This window comes from Apium graveolens, chromosome 8 (assembly GCF_009905375.1).
Source record: "Apium graveolens cultivar Ventura chromosome 8, ASM990537v1, whole genome shotgun sequence".
In the NCBI taxonomy this organism is placed as follows: domain Eukaryota; kingdom Viridiplantae; phylum Streptophyta; class Magnoliopsida; order Apiales; family Apiaceae; genus Apium; species Apium graveolens.
The window spans coordinates 262,837,122-262,859,512 of NC_133654.1; the positions used below are offsets into that span (position 1 = coordinate 262,837,122).

At 35.5% G+C, this 22,391-nt stretch overlaps 1 protein-coding gene and 1 long non-coding RNA gene across 3 annotated transcripts; both read right to left on the reverse strand.

The window, feature by feature from the left end:
- On the reverse strand, nt 1-972 carry LOC141678855 (transcription factor SRM1-like). The gene is made up of 2 exons (XM_074485262.1): nt 586-972; nt 1-479 (listed from the first exon to the last, which is right to left on the reverse strand). The coding sequence occupies exons 1-2, from the start codon at nt 876-878 to the stop codon at nt 236-238; spliced, it is 537 nt and encodes a 178-aa protein (XP_074341363.1). The 5' UTR covers nt 879-972; the 3' UTR covers nt 1-235.
- Nucleotides 973-19,272: 18,300 nt separating this feature from the next.
- On the reverse strand, nt 19,273-22,391 carry LOC141678325 (uncharacterized). Of its 2 annotated transcripts, none has more exons than XR_012557686.1 (6): nt 21,729-22,232; nt 21,506-21,609; nt 21,339-21,406; nt 20,132-20,202; nt 19,748-19,822; nt 19,273-19,575 (listed from the first exon to the last, which is right to left on the reverse strand). It is a non-coding gene; the product is annotated as an uncharacterized LOC141678325 (long non-coding RNA). The 2 variants fall into 2 exon arrangements; XR_012557685.1 differs by lacking the exon at nt 21,729-22,232 and adding an exon at nt 22,244-22,391 and having other exon boundaries at nt 19,275-19,575.

Sequence of the window (22,391 nt, forward strand, 5' to 3'; positions counted from 1 at the left end):
ATGGACCATGCACTATGCATTCTTCATATTAAACTATATTATGCAGCATCATCAAAGTCCCTTCATAATCAGGGAATCGTTATTGTTACATATAGTTGTAAGATTCCTGAAGAAATTAGACAATGGAAAAAAGACAGAAAGAACACCGGTAGTATCTTTAAAAGTTGATACATCCACATACATCAACCCAGTATTATTAGTAAGTAGGTATATATATAACCATAGGCTGCTAAATTTATTTAGGAAAGGATCTGGCCAAAGACACCGAGGACCCAAACTTGCATGGGCTACAGTTGCAACAAAAACACTGAATGTCGTTAATAGTTGTCCTATGTTTCTCAGCCGCTGTTTTCTGCATGCGCTTGAAGAATTTTTGAGCATGACTTGCAACCTGAGCTGGAGTCCTGGAAGACACAAAAAACTGGGATATGTTCTTCCAGTCTCCTTTTCCGCATTCTTCTACCCCCCTCATAAATGCCCTGTCAAATTTACTCAACCAAAATTTAAATAATTTAAGTTAACAAGATGATTATATGTTTAAAGGAAACAAATTTAAAAAGAGACCATTGAAGATTGTAATGTTACCAGTGTTCTTCCATTGTCCATGGGACACCTCTTTTATTTGGCCTGCTGGTCTGCTGGTTAACTTGTTCTATTACTTCCTCCTCCCCCATGGTATCCTCTAGGACAATATCATCAAAATGACCGTTCTCCTCTATGACAATATCTTCAAATTCACCGTTAGATAACTTGATCCAGTTCAATTCCTCCATCAAAATCTCATGATGAAGTTGAATGGATGCCATGGTTTTCCATGGCATCACAACAGCCACCCTTTGAAAAAATGCAGCTGAGCCATAGTCTTCAAATTCTGCCATAGTATTTTCATACAACTTATTATCTTTAAAAGTTCATCCATCACTAGTATACACATCATTCTCATTTGGTTGTTGAGGGATTTTTGAGAATAATTCCTCCATGTTTCTCCCTCTTTTTTCTCTGAAAAGAGAGATGGGTAGAATACTGAAGGTAAATGTGACCCTATATAGGACTGTAGAAGGTTTTTTTTAAATCAAAAAAATTAATGAGGCAATCTGTAAGGATATCAGTAGATGAGATATGAGTGTTCTTAGGATACTATAAAAAATTATTGAAATGTCAGCAACACCGTACTAAGGATAAAATTTATAAAAAAGAATTGTTATTTAGTTAAAAATTATTTAAAGTTAGCACCGTATTACTTACAATATAATATTCTACTTTCACTCAAAAAAATATTTCATTTTCTCATATATTTATGTTATACAATTATTTTGTGTTGAATGCATACATTTAAACCGTAATGAAATTAGAGTACATACGTATAGAAAATTATAAAATTATAATAATACTCTTTTTTCTTTATTTTAAAAATTAAGTTAATTTTTCTCTAATCTATTGAACTTTGTATTTTTTAACAATAACTTATAAGTTACATATTGATTTATATATTTCAAATTCTTTGCATTGAGTCAAAGAGAAAAGTAGAAATTTTTAACCCAATTTTTAGAAATTTGATAAATAGATTTGTCCGTTAAAAACTAATTGTCAAGTTAACTAGATCATTGATAAAGAATAAATATTTTTCCAGTAAATTAAATTATATAATTTTTTTTACCTGAAGTAAATAAATTTTTTACACAAAATCAAATGTAATGTGGTATATTATTATAACATCCAAACTCATAACGGAATGTGTACCATACCTAACAACCCACCACAGGTTAGCCCGAAAAACTAGGGATTTGGTACACATTAGTTGTTGAATTTATCTATAAAGGTCTTAAACATAATTATTTTGATCTATGTGTGATGTTACAAACACCCCCTCTTACTCCTCGTTGAGCCAACAAACACACATACGCAACCGGGACAGTGCATCTGCCATTTGGGCCATGCAGATTTCTCATACCATTTATAACACCCAGGAGTGTGCTGTCGTATGTTTCTCAGCAGCTGTTTTTTGCATGCGCTTCAAGAATTTTTGAGTATGACTTGCAACCTGAGTTGGAGTCCTGGAAGACACGAAAAACTGGGATATGTTCTTCCAGTCTCCTTTTCCGCATTCTTCTACACCTCTCATAAATGCCCTGTCAAATTTACTCAACAAAATTTTAAATAATTTAAGTTAACAAGATGATTATATGTTTAAAGGAAAACAAATTTAAAAAGAGACCATTGAAGATTGTAATTGTATCAGTGTTCTTCCATTGTCCACGGGAAACCTCTTTTATTTGGCCTCAGGGTTTGCTGGTTAACTTGTTTTATTACTTCATCCTCCCCCATGGTATCCTCTAGGACAATCTCATTAAAATCACCGGTCTCCTCTATGACAATATCTTCGAATTCACCCTTAGATGACTTGATCCACTTCAATTCCTCCATCAAAATCTTATGATGAAGTTGAATGCAGCCACCCTTTGAAAAAATGCAGCTCATGAGCCGTAGTCTTCAAATTCTGCCATAGTATTTTCATATACCTTATTTTCTTTAAAAGTCCATCCATCACTAGTATAGACATCATTCTCATTTGGTAGTTGATGCATATTAGAGAATAATTCCTCCATGTTTCTCCCTCTTTTTTCTCTGAAAAGAGAAATGGGTAGTATAGTGAAGATATAAAGGTGACCCTACATAGGACTGTAGAAGGTTTTTTTTATATCAAAAAAATAAATGAGGAAATCCGTATCAGGAGATGAGATATGAGTGTTTCTAGGATACTATAAAAAATTATTGAAACATCAACACCCTACTAATTAGGATAAAGTTTATAAAGAAAGAATTGTTAAAAAAATATTTTACTTAAAAATTATTTAAAGTCAGCACGCTATTTGACACCGGAAGCAATGGATAAAGATAGAGTTGGGTTAAACACTGGCCACTCTAAGGAATCCACCCAAGAGATAAGAGCAATCTCGCCACCCAAAGGAACCCAACCTAAGGGATACGAGTATAAAGATCAATATTCTTTTTAACACAAAGAAATATTTGATTGTGTATTATATCACCAGAATGATCTTTACATATTTGGGGAAAGTCTTTATATAGACTTGGCCAGAAACATCCCTTCTGCCATACGTACATGAAAAGTAATTGAAATAAATGAAGATCTTTGACCTTCTGGACTTGGGAAACTGAAAGATTACAATTAATATCATTCTTAGGGACTTGATAATACATGAACTAGTCCAGGAACTGCTAAGAACACAAGGAAATATCCCAAATGCAAGAACTTAGATTAGACATGTACCATTCTGGACAGCTTGACCACCTCTGACTAAAAATTGGATAACTTTATATAGGAAATATATTATTTTAATCCGTAAAATTTGCTGAGAACTAGATTCCGATACCTTTCTATTGATATATAATATTGCACCGACAACCTTCCACATGAAAGCAGTTTATTTATCCAAGTTAACTGGAAAAAAAACATTCTCACAGTTCTGATTTTTTTGCATCATTCTCCCCGGGTTGAGAAGGACTCGTCCTCGAGTCTTTATCGCTGTCATTATCTATGTAAGGTGAGAGATCAGACACATTAAATGTAGCAGATACACCACAGTTACCAGGTAGTTCAATCTTGTACGCATTTTCACCAATTAATTGAAGCACTTTAAATGGTCCATCAGCTCTAGGACTTAACTTTCCGGACCTTCCTCTAGGAAAGCGTTCTGTACGAAGATGAATCCATACTAGATCACCCCTTTTGAAAATAGCTGGCTTTCTGAACTTGTGCGCTTGCTTCTTATATTTCTCATTCTGTTTTACTATTTTTAATCTGACCTGCTCATGTAGTTTCTTGATGTGTTGAGCTCTATCAGCTGCGTCCCCACTGAAATTATTACTAGCTGGGAGTGGAGCTAAGTCTAATAGACTAGAAGGATTCTGACCATATACAACCTCAAAAGGACTTCTTCCTGTTGTCTGGCTTGTTGATCGATTGTATGCAAACTCAGCTTGAGCTAAGATGAGGTCCCATTGGCGAGGATTGTTGCCAACCAAACTTCTCAATAAATTTACGAGACTTCTATTAACAACTTCAGTTTGTCCGTCCGTTTATGGATGATGGGACGAACTAAATTGCAGATGAGTTCCCATCTTCTTCCATAATGTATGCCAAAAGTGACCAGTAAATTTTGTGTCACGATCAGAAGTTATTGTATTTGGAACCCCATGAAGTTTCACGATCTCTCTGAAATATAAATCAGCCACATGAGAAGCATCTAAAGTTTTAGAACATGGCACAAAGTGAGCCATTTTTGAATATCGATCAACCACCACCATAATAGCATATTTGCTTCGTTGCGTTCTTGGTAACCCCACCACACAATCTAAACTCACATCTTCCCAAGGTGCAAGGGGAACAGGAAGTGGGTTGTATAATATAGTATTTTGAGAATTACTTTTTGCAATGTGGCAATTTCGACATCGTTCTACATGTCGTTTTAAATCTCTTTCCATTCTTGGCCCGTAAAAATTTTCTTGCACAAGGGCTAGAGTTTTATCTCTACCAAAATTCCCAGCAAGTCCTCCTTCATGGGCTTCAAAAATGATAGCTTTCCTTAAAGAACCAACCGGAATGCAAAGACTATTATTTTTGAAAAGAAAACCATCTTGAATAACAAAATCTCGAATTGCCCTATTGGCATATTTTTTCCAAATCTGACCAAAATAAGGATCATCTTCATATAACACTTTTAGAACATCAAATACCAGCACCTTTACTTGCATTGTAGACATCAATGACCATCTTCGACTTAAAGCATCGGCTACTTTGTCTAGAACACCAGCTTTGTACTTAATAAAAAAGGTAAATGATTGAAGAAATTCAACCCATTTAGCATGTCGAACACTTAGCTTCTGTTGGGAGTTGATATACTTCAGCACCCCATGATCAGAAAAGAGAACGAACTCTTTATGCAAGCGATAATGTTGCCAATGATACAATGCTCTAACAATAGCATAAAATTATTTGTCATAAGTTAAATAATTTTTACGACCATTATTCAGTTTTTCGCTGAAGTAAGCAGTAGGTTGTCCTTCTTGGCTAAGAACAACACCAATTCCCACATTCGAGGCATCACAATCAACTTCAAAAACTTTATTAAAATCTGGTAAGGTAAGAATAGGAGCTTCAGATACCTTTTTCTTTAGGAGTTCAAAGCTCTTTTGTGCATCTTCGGTCCAATGAAAGCTCGCTCCTTTCAGACATTCGGTGATTGGTGCAATAATAGTACTGAAATTTTTTATGAATCTTTGATAAAATGATGGTAGGCCGTGAAAACTTTGTATGTCATGAGGAGAGGCTGGTGTAGGCCAACTAGTTATTGCCTTATTGTTATCCATCTTCAAACCATCAGTTGATACGACAAATCCAAGGAAAATAAGACTATTTGCAAAGAAGTGGCACTTCTTCAGATTTGCATACAATTTTTGCTCTCTTAACACCTGAAAAATGGTATGAAGATGTTCTAAATGTTGTTTTTCATCACGACTATAGATGAGAATGTCGTCAAAATAAACAACCACAAATTTTCCAATGAATGGTTTAAATATGTCATTCATATGCCTCACGAATATTGATGGAGCATTAGACATTCCAAAAGGCATAACCATCCATTCGTACAATCCATCTCTTTTCTTGAAAGTAGTCTTCCATTCATCTCTTGGCCTTATACGAATCTAGTGGTATCCGCTGCATAAATCGATTTTGATATGCACGTTAGACCCAGAAAGTTGGTCAATTAGGTCATCAAAACGCGGAATAGGAAAACGGTACTTGATAGTAATTTTATTAACTGCTCTACTATCAACACACATTCTCCATGAACCGTTTTTCTTGGGTACAATGAGTGTAGGGACTACATAAGGGCTCTTACTCTCTTTCACCACTCCTTTATTCAAAAGATCATCAACTTGCCACTACAATTTTTCATGTTGTTGTGGACTCATTCTATAAGCTGCTTTGTTAGGCAATAAAGTTCCAGGAACAAGATCAATGCAATGTTGTATATCTCTCACTGGAGGCAGCCAGGAGGTATTTCTTCAGGTACTACATCTGAAAATTCCTGAAGTAGAGGCTGCACAAGGGCTGGAATATCAAATACTTCTTCATTTTCTTCTAAGACAACCAAAGCATAAGTTTCCTCGGACTCATGAACAACCTTGCATATTTCTGCTCGTGATAGAAGATTGTTTTCTTTCCATTTACTAGGTTTAGGAATGTTGCTTATTTTTGAAGGGCCCAAAATAACCTTAACGCCATCTTTAACAAAAGTGTAAGTATTTTTAAAACCATCGTGTTGAGTCCTTCTATCATATTGCCAAGGTCTTCCAAGAAGTAAATGACATGCAACCATAGGAACAACATCACATAATACTTTATCTTTGTACTTACTATTAAAAGAGAATTGCACCAAACATTGTTTATCAACTTTTACCTCATTGCCTTTGCGAAACCATGAGAGCTTATAAGGACATGGATGCTTCTCCATCTTCAAATTTAATTTTTGAACCATTTTATTAGACACTACATTCTAACAGCTTCCTCCATCTATAATGACGTTACACACCTTTCCTTGTGAAGTACATCTTGTGTGGAAGATGTAACTACGAAGCCAAGAATCTTCTTGAGCTTGCATACTGTTTAGACTTCTTCGAATGACCAAAGATTCCCCCTGATCTTTATACGTAATCTCTTCATCCTGCTGTCCACTTCCTTCAGTATCCTATTGAGTCTTTTCTTCTATTTCTTCCTAAAAATTGCGACGACTTTACGGTTTGGACAATCAGAGGCTATGTGTCCGAAACCCTGACATTTAAAACACTTTATTAAGGCTTTTGTGACATTTCCTCGACTGGTACCCCTATCATTCTTTTTGGATGGTTTAGGATCTGATCCCTTATCAGTAGCAGGAGATTTTCTTGTGACACTTGATTGGTTGGTACCAAAAGTTTGATTTGAGAACCGATTATTGCGCCCCTTCGTCCTTTGTTGTTTCTCCACCTTGAGAGCAAACTTACAAACATCTTGATATGTCCAGAATAGTTGCAGATTAACGACGTCACTGAAGTCTTCCTTAAGTCCAACAAGAAATCGAGCAATGGTTTGTTCCTCTGGTTCTATCACCTCGCAGCGCATCATGAGGTTTTCAAATTCTGCCATGTAATCTTCCACGGACATATTTCCTTATTTGAAATTATGAAATTTAAGAAAAGTATCTTGCCTATAATTGTCTAGCAAAAATTTTCTTCGAAGCTCTTTCTTCATTTTTTCCCAAGTGCGAATCTTAGCCTTTCCATCACGAACTCGCTGTTTCTTAAGGTGTTCCCACCATAAGGATGCATACTTTGTTAATTTTACAGCCACAAGTTTAACCTTTTGTCGATCCTGAACATCATTGTATTCAAAAACTCTCTCCACTGTATTAAGCCAATCAATAAATTCATCGGGATGGTTTCTTCCTTCAAAATCTGGAATGGTGATTTTAAAATTATAAGAACCTTGAAAATTGTTATTTCCGCGATGAGGTCATCTAGGAGCAGATGCACGACTGGAGTTACCATCTGATTCTTCATGGAACGGATTGTAGTCCTCATCATCTTCAGTTGAAGAGTTATTTTATGAGTTATGGCTATCTGCGTTTTGTCTTCTGCCTTCTCCTTGATTGAGTTGTTCCTGCAGTTGCTCTACTTGTCTTCTCAACTCCTTTAACTCAATATCACGCACACTTTTCCGACGTGGAGGCATAGCTCTGATACCAACTTGACATCGGAAGCAATGGATAAAGATAGAGTTGGGTTAAACACTCGCCACTCTAAGGAATCCGCCCTAGAGATAAGAGCAATCTCGCCACCCAAAGGAACCCAACCTAAAGGATAAGAGTATAAAGATCAATATTCTTTTTAACACAAAGAAATATATGATTGTGTATTATATCAACAGAATGATCTTTACATATTTGGGGAAAGTCTTTATATAGACTTGGCCAGAAACATCCCTTCTGCCACTGGTAGATGAAAAGTAATTGAAATAAATGAATATCTTTGACCTTCTAGACTTGGGAAACTGAAAGATTAAAATTAATATCATTCTTAGGGACTTGATAATACATGAACTAGTTCAGGAACTGCTAAGATCACAAGGAAATATCCCAAATGCAAGAACTTAGATCAGACATGTACCATTCTGGACAGCTTGACCGCCTCTGACTAAAAATGCGATAACTTTATGTAGGAAATATATTATTTTAATCCGTAAAATTTGCTGAGAACTAGATTCCGGTACCTTTCCAATGATATATAATGCTGCACCGATGACCTTCCACATCAAAGCAGTTTATTTAGCCAAGTTAACTGGAAAAAAAACATTCTCAGAGTTCTAATTTTTTTTTATCAGTATTACTTAGAAATCACCATTCTTCTATATGACAATATTTTCGAATCGACTATATCATGACTTGATCCAGTTTAATACCTCTACCAAAATCTGATTGTAAAGTTTGATGGTTCCATGGCATCATAGGGCCATTCTTTGAAAAACCTCTCTAAACCATAATCTTCAAATTCTTCCACATTTTTTCATATAACTTACTATCCTTAAAAGTCAATCCAATATCCCCTATATAAACATCATTCTCATTTGTTTTTCCCCACAATAGATAACAATCACTCCATGTTTCTCTCTCTTTTTTTATTGAGAAGGAGACTTGACTCCTATGCACAATTGTGACCTTATGTACTAATTGTAGAAATGTTCCCAAAGCAAAAAATAAAAATTGTGGTAAGGATACTTAAAAATTATAGAAACATCATCAACACCCTATTACAGATAAAATTTTCTAGATAATAATTTTTACTACATGCATTTTTAAAAATTAAACATTACTTTTAAAAAATTATTGGAACAACCACTATAAGAAACAAGGCTTATTATACCAATTTTGAAACCGTCCTTTTTAAGTAAGTTGAATTTAGGAGTTCGGTCATTTTCATACTAAATTTGACCACGGATAAATACAAACACTTAAATACGACCAATAAATTCGACACATTGGGGCCAAATTTAGTATTTAGTTTAAAATTGAAAAATCCCATAAAAATTGAATTATTGAAAAAATTTAAAAGCCCCCCTAAAATATAAATCCGACTATATATGGTCTAATGTTAAGCCTTGCTTTTTTGTATTTAGCCTTATTTTCTTGTTGTCAATAGCAAAATATTAGAGGTGAAATTTATAGAAAAAAATATCCAAACATCCATTTTAAATATTAAATATTATGTACCATGCATTATGCATTCTTCATATCACCCTGGGAGGTTAATTAGTCAAAATTTTAGTCAAAATTTTAATCAGAGAATCGGAACACAAATATAGAATTGTTAAACAAATTTGCTCACACGACCTCATTATAATAATAGAAACATTATTATCACAATCCCTTCATAATCAGGGAATCATTATTGGTACATCTAGTTGTAAGATTCGGGAAGGAATTATACAAAGGAAATAAGACAGAAACAACACCAGCAGTATCTTTAAAGGTTGAGGCATCCACATACATCAACCTAGTATTATTAGTAAGTAGGTATACATAACCATAGGCTGCTTAATTTAGTTAGGAAAAAATGTGGCGAAAGACACCGAGAACCCAAAATTGCATGGGCTACCGCACAAACACTGAATGTAGTTAATGGTTGTCCTACATTTCTCAGCTGCTGTTTTCTGCATGCGCTTGAAGAATTTTTGAGCATGACTAGCAACTTGAGTTGGAGTCCTGGAAGACACAAAAAACTGGGATATGTTCTTCTAGTCTCCTTTTCCGCATACTTCTAACCCCCTCATAAATGCCCTGTCAAAATTACTTAGGTTAATAATATGATTATATATTTAGAGGAAAATAAATTTAAAAAGTGACTATTGAAGATTGTAAGTTACCAGTGTTCTTCCATTATCCATGGGACACCTCTTTTCTTTTGCCTACTGGTCTGCTGGTTAACTTGTTCTATTACTTCCTCCTCCCCCATGGTATCCTCTACCACAATATCATTAAAATCACCATCCTCCTCTATGATAATATCTTCGAATTCACCGTTAGATGACTTAATCCAGTTCAATTCCTCCATCAAATCTCATGATGAAGTTGAATGGATGCCATGGTTTTCGATGGCATCACAACAACTACCTTTGGGAAAAATGTAGCTGAGCCATACTCTTCAAATTTATAGAGATAATACATACACGCACACATTTGTATGTATATTAAACTAGAAAAAAATGTAAAACTGTTATTATTCAATCCTGCATACAGAGAATGATAAATACTACTTGCATCAGGTATGGCTACAAAATAGGAACCACTAAAACAGAAACAGAACAAAAACAAACTCCTAATTCTATTCCATCACTTATTGACTCCTACAACAACTGTTACTGGACCCAGACTAAATCAACTACTACTATAATTAAACAATAAACCATATTTAGATTAATTAAAATCCAACACATTCCCCCTAATCTAAATATGTTTTTTTTCAACTACTTCGTACTTGTATTTGCTGGAGCCAGGTCCATGACTCCCACCAGCTTTCTTAAACCTTCAAATTTAATTCTGCCTAGAGCTTTAGTTAATATGTCTGCACGTTGCCTGTCTGTGCTCACGAACTCGACTTCCAGTTCCCCACGCTCTATACATTCACGAATGAAATAAAAGCGTACGTCTATATGTTTGCTCCTCCCGTGCAATATCGGATTTTTCATCAGTTCAATCACAGATTTATTGTCTACGTGAAGTATTACAGGTCCAGTACTTCGTCCCATTATCTCTTGCAGTAAACCACGAAGCCATTTATTTTGGCAAGCTGCGTATGTAGCTGCCATATACTCTGCCTCGCATGAGGACAAAGCAATCACCCTTTGCTTTTTTAAAGCCCAGGATATCAGACCTCCATTGAGATAGAAGCACATCCCCCCCCGTACTCCTTCTATCTGTCACATCTCCGGCCACGTCGCTATCAGAGTAACCGCAGAGGTCTTGAGTGCTTTCATTCCCTGTACTTGCATAAATCAACCATAATTAACTGTGCACTTTACGTACCTTAGAACATGTTTTAATACCTGCTGATGCTTCACGATTATTTGTTCCATAAAACGACTGATTACACCAACAGCATACGAGATATCTGGTCTCGTGTGTGTTAGGTACCTGAGGCTTCTGATAATACTTCTATAATTATTTGCATTTACCTCCTGCCCCTCTTTGTCCTTGTCCATCTGAAGCGTACATTCCATGGGAACCTTTGTAGTATTACAATTCATCATCCCTGCCTTTTCCAATATTTTCTTTGCATATGAAGTCTGTTTCACTGTAGTGAAGCCCAAACCTTAATTTACCTCGAATCTAAGATAATATGACGGCAAACCGAGATCACTCATCACAAAGTTCTGATTCATTTGTAGTTTAAATTTCTCGATCTCCAATTTGTTTGAGCCAGCCATAAGAAGATCGTCCACATAAACCCCAATTATTAAAGTTTCACCATTGCTGCACCTCATATAAACAGCCTGCTCCTGTAAACATTTCTTAAATCCCAACTCCTTTAAACACTCATCTAGTCCTGTGTTCCAAGCTCTAGGGGCTTGACGTAGACCGTACAGCGGTTTGAAGAGTCTATATACCTTGTGTTCTTCACCTTTCTTCTCGAACTCTTCGTGCTGTGAAACATAAACTTCTTCAATAAGAATCCCATTTAGAAAAGTTGATTTCACATCGAGATGGTGCACCTGCCATTCTTCCTTAGCTGAGAGAGCCAATAGAAGTTGTATTGTTTCCATGCGAGCCACCGGAGCAAAAACTTCCTCGTAATCGATTCCTTTAGTCTGAACATACCCCTTAGCGACTAAACGCGCCTTGTGTTTGACCACGTTCCCCTCAGAATCTTTTTTATGCTTGTATACCCACTTTAAACCAATGGGCTTCTGACAAGGAGGGAGCTCGGTGAGGACCCATGTTTTGTTTTTCTCGATGGTTTCGATTTCAGCAAACATTGCTTTGTTCCATTCATCTTCCATCGCTGCTTCTTTTTATGATTCTGGTCCCTCGATCTTCAACAGCATGAGTTTAACTTCTGGATGTTCAATCCTCTCGGTTTCTTCATACAACTCCATCAGATTTCTGTACCGTATTGGATGTTCACTGTTCTCAGAAGATGTCGTGTACCTGACATTACTGCTATTTGGAGTTATTGTGGTCATACTAGATGTAGATTCTGCAGATTATGCAGATTGTGATGTATGTGGGGGCGTGATTTGCTCATGCTCATGTACCATTCCTGTGAGCTCATTGTCATTGACCACCACCATACTCACGGGAAACGTCACTTCGCTTTTTCTGTTTTCCTCCCACTGCCAGAGTTCATTTTCTTGTACAACCACATCCCTGCTAACATGAACTGCTCCGGTGTTTGGATCAAACAATCTGTTCCCCTTTGTTCCCGGATCTTTCCCGAGGTATATCACTGCTTTGCTACGATCATCTAGTTTAGTCACCTTCACAATTGGTATTTGCATGAAGGAAACTCGACCAAACACCTTGACATGAGACAGATCGGGCTTTTTCCCATACCAAGCTTCATATGGAGTCCTTCCGTTTAAGCTTCGAGTTGGTAATCTATTGAGGATGTAGACAGAGTATCGAACTGCCTCTCCCCACAGAAAAGATGGGAGCTTTGATTCCTTTAGAAAACTTCTTGTCATTGCAACGACGGTACGATTACGACGTTCAACCACCCCATTTTGTTATGTGGTGTAAGGTGTCGTGTAATGCCTCAAAATCCCAGCGTTTTCACAATATGACATGAATTCCCTTGAACAGAACTCACCACCCATGTCAGTTCACAAAATCTTGATCCTTTTCTCGGTTCCAGTTTCAACCAAGGCCTTGAATTTTGTGAACATCTCGAAAGCCGCGCTTTTCTCCTTTAGCATATATACCCACATTTTATGACTAAAATCATCAACAAGTATAAGAAAATATCGATTACCACCAGGAGTTGTGGGCTGAATCGAGCCATATATGTTGGCATGTACTATCTCCAAGGCTTGTTTCGCAATAAAATTTGCTTGATGAGGGAAGGGTTTCCTTGTTTACATAGACAACAGACACCCCTCACACCGTTTCAATGGTTACATAAACTTTGTTATCCCATATACCATTTCCTCTTGTGACATGAGTTCCATTGCTTGAAAGTTAACGTGTCCCAGCCTTGTATGCTAAAGCCATGTATCTTCTTCAACCTTGGCAAGTAAACAGTTTGATCTACTATCTTCGAGACTAATTTTATACAATCGATTTTCGGACCACTTCACTTTCATTAGCAAACATCGACCTTCCTCGTAGACCCACAGATAATCACCATCGATCACTACTTTATTTCCTGCTTCAGAAAGTTGTCCCAAGCTTATGATATTATTGCATAAAGTATGAATAAAATATACCTCCTTAAGAACCCTCTCTTCGCCATTTTTGCACTTGGATGATACGCACCCTTTTCCCTTTATGCTCAAAGTGGATCCATATCCAAACTTCACATGTCCGGTCACACTTTCATCGAGTTCTTTAAATTTTCCCCGTTGGCCAGTTATGTGATTGCTATCGCCGTTATCCAGGTACCAGACCTGCGATTCTCTCTGATGTCCAGTGTCCGCTTGTAGCTTGGGCACCATAGCTTTCTCGTTTAACAACAATAATTCACCACCAGTCATGTGTTCAGTTTTTTCTACTTCGGCGATTAACAGGGCTGGTTCATCTCCTTGTATTACTGATAAATTTACCTCCTTTGACGTATCTCTCTCTCCGTGGTTTTCGACATTCAGCGACGTAGTGACCATAGGCCTGACACTTAAAAACACCGCACATGGCTTCTGTCTCGTCCTCCACGGGATTCTTCCCTTCTTCGAGAGTCACTACCAGTCCTCCGCTTTATCCACTCCTCGCGACTGAGCAACAGCTGTTCATCGTTGTTGCTCTTCCACTTTCGCCATTCATCTTCAGTTAACAGTAGTTGCCCTTGGGTTTGTTTGACAGTTCCACAAACTCTCTCTTCATGAGCTTTTAATGACCAAATTACTTATTCTACAGACATTTGTTCGAGATTTCGAAACTGCTCAATCACGGACGTAATCTGTAGAAATTTAACAGGGACAACCCTTAACAACTTCTTAACCACATAGGCTTCCTCCATTTTCACCCCTAGTGCCCTGATATTAGTCACCAACCTGTTAAGCTTTAGATAAAACTCATAAATCTGGTCAGTCTCCTTCATAACCAAACCTTCAAATTCCCCTTTCAGGGTTTGTGCCCGCGCCATCTTTACTTTTTCCGCCCCAAGACACATTATTTTGACAGCGTTCCAAGTTTCCTTGGACGTTTTCTTATCTACAAGGGACAACAATAGATCTTCTGGAATACCTTGATAAATAATGGCGAGAGCTCGTTTGTCAGTCTTGTCCTCCACCACTCCAGCAGCGTCCTATGGTTCTATGGCTTCCCACACTCCATGGGCCTGCATAAACACCTTCATTTTCAAGGCCAATGCTGTGTAGTTAGTCTTGGTTAACATTGGATAGCTGAGCCAAAGGAGCTCTCTTTGCCTTTGTTGGGTTCCATCTGGCAGTGATCACAGTATGGTTTAGTAAAGCTCTGATACCAAGTATAGAGATAATACACACACGCACACACTTGTATGTATATTAAACTGGGAAAAAATGTAAAACTGTTATTATTCAGTCTTGCATACAGAGGATGATAAATACTACCTGCATCAGGTATGGCTACAAAATAGGAACCACTAAAACAGAAACTGAATAAAAACAAACTCCTAATTCTATTCCATCACTTATTGACTCCTACAACTACGTTACTGGACTCAGACTAAATCAACTACTACTATAATTAAACAATAAACTATATTTAGATTAATTAAAATCCAATAAAATTACCATGGCATCACAACAGCCACCCATTGAAAAAGTGCAGCTGAGCCATAGTCTTTTAATTCTGCCATAGTATTTTCATATAACTTGTTATCTTTAAAAGTCCATCAATCACTAGTATACACATCATTCTCATTTGGTTGTTGAGGGACATTACATAATAATCCCTCCATGTTTCTCCTTCTTTTTGCTGAGAAAAGAGAGATGGGTATAGACTACGGGGGATAAAGGTGATGTTATATAGCCACTCTAGAATGTTTTTTTAAAATCAAAATAATTAATGAGGAAATCCTTAAGGATATCAATAGATGATATATGAGTCTTCCAAGGATACTATAAAAAATTGTTAAAGCATGAGCAACACCGAGGATAAAGTTTATAAAAAAGAATTGTTAAAAAATATTTAAATAAAAATTATTTAAAGTCAGTACCGTATTACAATAAAATTTATTAAATATAATATACACCTTTTACTTTAAAAAAATATTTCATTGTCTCACAACTGATTTTTTTTATATAAAATTGATACACATATATTTATGTTATTTAAATATTTTGGGTGCAATGCATATATTTAAATAGTAACTGTTGAATTAATCAAATTAGAGTACACACGTATAAAAAATTATAAGATTATAATAAAACACTTTTTTCTGACATTTAAAAAATAATTTAATTTTTCTCTAAACTATCGAATTTATTATTTTTTTACAATAACTTATAAGTTACATATTTATTTATTATTTAAATTCTTTGCATTGAGCCAAAGAGAAAAGTAGAAGGTGTTAACTGGTTCGAGCATTTAGAAATTTGATAAATAGGTATTTGTCCATTAAAAACTAATTGTCATAATATTTGGATCATTGATAAAGAATAAATATCATTCTAGAAAATTAAATTATATAATTTTTTTATGTAACGTAAATAAATTTTGTACACAAAATCAAACTTAATGTGGAATATTATAAATATAATTCTTATTTGAACTACTAAAATTTAGTGGAAGGAAAGTGATTGGAAATGAAGTTAAATTATTTTTCTATTTAATATGATTTCTTTTAATAAATTACGCTATGTAGAAATGTAAAAATAAACGTTATTATAAGTACTAATTTGGTATTGCTATTGCATAATAAAAATCTATTTTGATAAATTTTAAAACAGGTTTTTACTTTTCATTTAAAACAAAAAAAGTAGATCGCCCATTAACCTCATTTGTATAAGGAGAACATAAATTTGATCTCAAATACTTTCATCCTTATTTTTTTTAACTCTTCACCAATACAACCAAATGATGGTCCATATAGAACAAGATTACCATCTCCTCGTAAACTTTTAACAAATACCAAGTTCAGCAACTACTTGTCAATTTTATGAAATTCCATATTTTGGGAGGTTGTTGGAGATCTTTGTAAATAGACATACTTTCATATATAAATTTAATTACCTTTTTCTCATACTTTACAAAATTGTCACGTTGCTAGACATATATTTTAAATCAAAATACTACAATTTCCGGTTGACCGAAAACACAAAGTAAAATATTTTCATATAAAGACGACCAAGTGGAGAAAAGGCATTATTCCACTCGAAAGTAATTGAGCATACTATTTATTTTATAGAACCATCAATATTTAGTTTATTCATGTACACCCACTTGACCACAACTCTTTCTTGTAGAGCTGTAAACGCCCGAACTTGGACGAACTCTTAACGGACATATACAAAAATCCATGGAACCAAACAATATTCGCTAACAGTATTGACCAGATTTTAGTGTTCGAGCTCAAGTATAGTAATTAGCGAACCAAATAAGAGTTTCTTGACGAACTTATCAAGCGAACTGAACACAAATAGTTAGTTAACTAACATTTTTGAAGAAAAAGGATGCCAATTTTTAACTTAATTTAAAATGCAAAAAAAATAGTTAATATTTATCTGATTAAAATTAATATATTTTAACACCTCTAAGGTTGAATATTTTTAATTATTTTTTTACATTATTAAAATCGATTTGTCTTAACAGTATACAGATGGATCTTTGAAATTTTTAATTAAAATAGAGATTGATTGAGTGATTTTGTAGTAAGCGTCCATTGTCTCTATTATTCTATTTCCATATATATATATATATATATATATATATATATATTTATTACATTTATTTTATACATATGTGTTGATCTATTACTTTGTTGGTTATGTTTTTTTGACATAGAATGGTTGCTAAATAGAATATGGCTAACATTTTGATATGTCTGATATAAATAAACTATAGAGTAATAAATGGAGAAGGAAAGAGAGAGATCTCAAAAGTATTTTTACTTCTTTTGTGATTGTACAAGTACAAATGACTAGTATTATGGAATAAACTCTCGAGTGTGTTAGTATTTAATACTGGGGTTGGTGAGGTGTTAGTATTTAATACTGGGGTTGGTGAGCTTCGAGCTTTAATGGCTGCTCTTGCGTTCAGGATTATCGATCCTTGCAAGATGCCTACCTATCTCTATATTGTAGAGAATCAAGCCAAAAAACATAGTTCTAGTTTGAGGGGTAGAGCCATTTATATATACGTGAGTCTAGGGTTAGACTTCTGTTGAGAGACTTGGTGGACAAGTCTCCAACTTAGATGGAGATTAGGATTCCTATAGAGGAAGGAGCTCCAAAACCTTCTATGTAGGACTTTGAGTTTGTTTAGAACACATGTCTCTTCTCTTGCAGCCATATTGGGCCTAGTCCATGAACAACTTTGTGTTCGTGGACATTGACTACCTCAGCTGGTGGCCCTTGTCTATATTGGTCGTCTTGAGTCTGCTATTAGCTCAGACCAGACAGGTCTGTGTTGGACTTCAGACAAGAAGCCCAAGTCTAATTAATGCAACATTTAATCTGTCTTTAGGATGTATTTTCTATCCATATTATTTGCCGCCCAACTTCCGTAAATACTGCTTGACATATTATTTCCCCCCCAACTTTCGTAAATACTGCTCGAGTTTTTGTGGAACTTAGAATGGTCTAATCGGGACTCGGGGTAAATTCGGCCGTTCTCGGGTATCGGTCCTTCATGGGTGTCGGCCCCTCATGTGTATCGGCCCTTCATGGATATCGTCGTTTTATTGTAAAATGTGGAGCGACCTACACATTTGCAACGACTTTCTAGTGCGAGTATACACACTTAAGGCCTTTGCACAAGCTATTTAGATAGTGTTTAACACTAAACTGCCTTATCCGCTGCTAAAAAGCCAGCGTTTATCACCCCTTAACCTTCGTCAAGGTTAATTATAGGGTGAAACATGCTAACTGGCATTAATCGGGGCTAATCGGCCCTAATCGGGGCTAATTTCCAGGTACAAGTTGCTAATTAGGCTTAAAAGAGCCTAATTTTAAGCTAGAATGCACTAATTGCCCTTAATCGAGGCTAATCTATCCTAATCGGGCTAATCGGCCCTAATCGGGGATAATTAATACTAATCAGTATGCATAAGACACTAAACATCCCCAATTCACACTAATTATAAGAGTAGATGGGTTAAATGGCCATAATCTAGGCTAATTTCATCATACAAATCACTAATTCCCCCTAATTTGGGTCAATTACGGTTAATATACACTAATCAACCCTAATCCGGGAATCATTTCACTAATTAGCCCTAATCTGGGTTTAATCTTAAAATCCTGAAATCTAAAATAAAAATCTGATTTTTTTTCATTTTTTTGAAATTTTTCAAAATTTTCTAAGAGGGGTCACCGGGGTTGAGCAAAACCTCCTACTGCAGGAGGCTCTGCTCGGCCTCATGCCCCCAAATGAGGGCTGGTCGGCGTGTTAGAGCAAAGGCTCACTACACCATAAAATGCCTACCGTAACACCAAAAAAACGTTGCATTAGGGGGTAAATATGTTGCTCTTGCCCCACTTTTAAGCTAAGGTAACATTTTCTTAAAGATAGGTTTTTCCATGTTGCCTTAGCGGTCTAAGGTAACATCTTTGGTGCCTAAGACAACATCATATTTTAACTTATTTATATGTTGCCTTAGCTTGCTAATGCAACAGAAAGAGAGATTAGTTGTAACTTGTTTTTTATGTTACCTTAGAGTTCTAAAATGTTTTTAAAAAAGTGGGACCACATTGGGCCCACGGGGGGCTGCTGTGGGGCCTACTATAACATTTTACAAGAAATAAAATGACAAATTACTATTTAAAGGTATACCATTTCATTACCACAAATGAATCTATTTCAACATAATCCAAACATATACCAATACATTCGCTTAGATACCATATAAAATGATTCTATTTCTAATGCACAAACTAAAAGATAACTTATTTCTTATAATTAGCATCAAACAATAATACATCATTAATTCATAATTGATCTATCCATAATTAAACAAAACACACTGATAATTGTTGGCCTTGAGTCAAGCACTCTCTTCTGATTAATCAAAATTTCCGCGAGTCATCCTTCCATGTTTCACCAAATTTGCATCTGGTTATTCACAATCGGACCAAAAGGCACAACCGACAATTTCTCAGTTTGGCACCTACAAAATTCATTGAGCGTAGTTTCAGTAGTTAGATAATTAACTCATTTTACATAGAATTTTGAATCTTAACTAAATTCACAATTTCGTCATCCAGGTAGGAAAAATAAAAAATTAAGCTTTGAAAAATATCTTTAAATATATAAACAATATCACGATTGTCGGGAGGTACTTGACGGAAGTAAACCACTCCATTTGTGCATGGATCCCATTGTAATCCTTCTGCTGGTTGTCTTCCTTCTTTTAGCTGTTTAATACATACATAAATTAAATTAGTGCAGAAATTTAGGATTGAACTCTTCCTATTTTTGAAATTTATCAAGTTATCAAGCATGTGTTGAGTCTGTTAGAAATCATAAACCTTGTCATCTATAATCTGTTAGAAATAACCAATTAGTCATAATCAGTCAAAATGTACGGATTCAAGAATTAAAATTCTATGTAGGCATGTTTAGAAAACAACTTCCAGTATATATCTTATACAATCAACTGGAAAAAGTAATATATTAATTAATGCCAAGGGAAAATAAGTGAAATTTTAGATATGATAATGTACCTTTGATAACAGCAAGTCCAATTTGCTCCTCTCGAGTCTTATACTCCATTTAACTTGTGAAATTCAAAATCCTGGTACAATATTAACAAAGTGAAAGTTATGGTGCATACAAATGAAGCCTAGTGAGCGTCCTTCAAAGAACAAAGTTATTGAAATGTAAGAAGGAAATAGTGAACAACTGGTAGTTGCCTAATAAGCCGTACTCAAGTTTTAATTTTTCCCTCAGTTTACTGCAAGTCGGGGAATGATTGATTTCCTTGAGTTCTATTTTTTCGTCATAAATAGGGTTTTCAAACCTTAGTGTACTATACTAATATAAAAGCTGCCTTTATTAGCTAGTAATGCATCTGTGCATGTTTTCAGGTGAATTTCCGTACTCTACATTGCATTTATCTGAGCTGTTAGTTTTGAATCAGGGAGAAAGAACACCATTTATTAATATATTATTTTTTTTAATTGTGTCTATGGCATTGGATTGTTCTCACAGACTTAACGATATGGTCCTTGGAACACAACTTGGCCAAACCAGGATACCAATATCAAATTATCATTATGATTGAAATTTTGGTCCAAAAACATATTAAAATACATCAAAACGGATCTGCTAGGTACCCATGTTGTTTCTAAATTCCTTTAGCTATTGAGAACAATTTCTTGCATTTTCCTCAACCAGAAGATATTGTTGTGATTGACCAGAGTATAAGAAGTTTCTAAGATAATTATTATGGATTTGTAATTGTATAAAGCTGAGAACACCTGTGTGTTTAAGAACTTTTACTTCTAGTGTTGTGTCTTTCTTAATCTAATTGGAAAGGGGGGGTGTTATAGTCACTGTCAAGTACTTATTACTCACGCTCATACTGCTTCTCTATTCTCCCTACCGTCCACTCTCCTCTTTCACAAGCACAAAAGAAATCGAGAAGTAGTCCTCAACGGAAAATGCTTTTGAACACATCACAATCCTCATTCATCACATTCTTTGAAACTCTAAAGATCCTATCCTATTATGATCCTAGTGTCCTTCCCCTTTTAGGCCATTAACATTCTAAACTTTGACCTCCATGGGACAATTATCAGTTTTTTATGCTATAAGGAGGCCACGAGTAGCAGTGAAACATGGCAGATGGTGTGATTTAGTTTGTGATGAAACATTTAGCAATGTAAGAGCAGAACTAGTGGCGTTTCATCTAGCTATGCTTTTCTTTACCTTTATTTACCACATATCAGGAACATCCTCCCTCAGAGAAAATATACTTCCTCATTGATGTAATCAATCTGTATTCATACAAAAATTTAGAATAATTTCATAATACGTAAGTATGCCTAATCAATTTTAGGTATTTTCTCGAGTAAAAATGTAGTTTATTTATGTACCTACGCAACCAATGCAAATAGCTGAACAATCAGACAACCACAGGCCTTTAGAAGATTCGAACAACCACAGTGACAACCTCGTTCATGTTTCAGTCTACTTAAACCTGTTCAAACCAAAATAACATAATAACAAGAAACTGATCAATTTCTCCAACACTTTCAAGATTAATCAGTACAACATGATATATAGCATTGATATAATTAACAACGAGCCAAGTTTTACCCTCCATATGGTTAAAAGAAATTAACTTGGGTAGAAACCAAATGAAGAGACCAATAGGCAGAAGATGCAGCTACATGTTGGATTTTCTTACCCATCCATCAGCTACAGAAAACTTATTTAGTGTATCAATCTATTAATGCAGTACATAGATAGAGAGAAAGAGAGACATAGAGAGAAAGAAAGAGAAATAGAGACATAGTCAGAGTCAGAGAGAGAGACCGATAGAGAGACAGGGACAAAGAGACAGAGAGACAAAGAGAGGGGGAGAGAGAGAAACTAAACACATAACTGCGCACAAACACGCATACACAATCTAAATAAAACAAAGCCCTAACTAAAAAGTACGTTAAAATAATGCCTTCAACTGCAAACCTAAACACGAGCACTTGAAAATCAAAGAGATAGAGAACGATTAGATAAATAATTGAAATGTAAAAACCCTAATTGAAGCACCGAAGCCTCGATTCCCAATTCAATTGAACCCTAATTAGAAAAGCAAATCCCTATTTACTTACCAGAGATTGATAATAGTGGCGAGTGAAAGATAAAATTGAGCGAGATTGATAATGATAGAGAGAGTTCAGTGAGAGAGAGGTTAACGAGAGAGAGAGAGGGAGAATTTGAGTGTGTGAATTGTGAGAAAGTGAGAGATAGAGTGTCTGG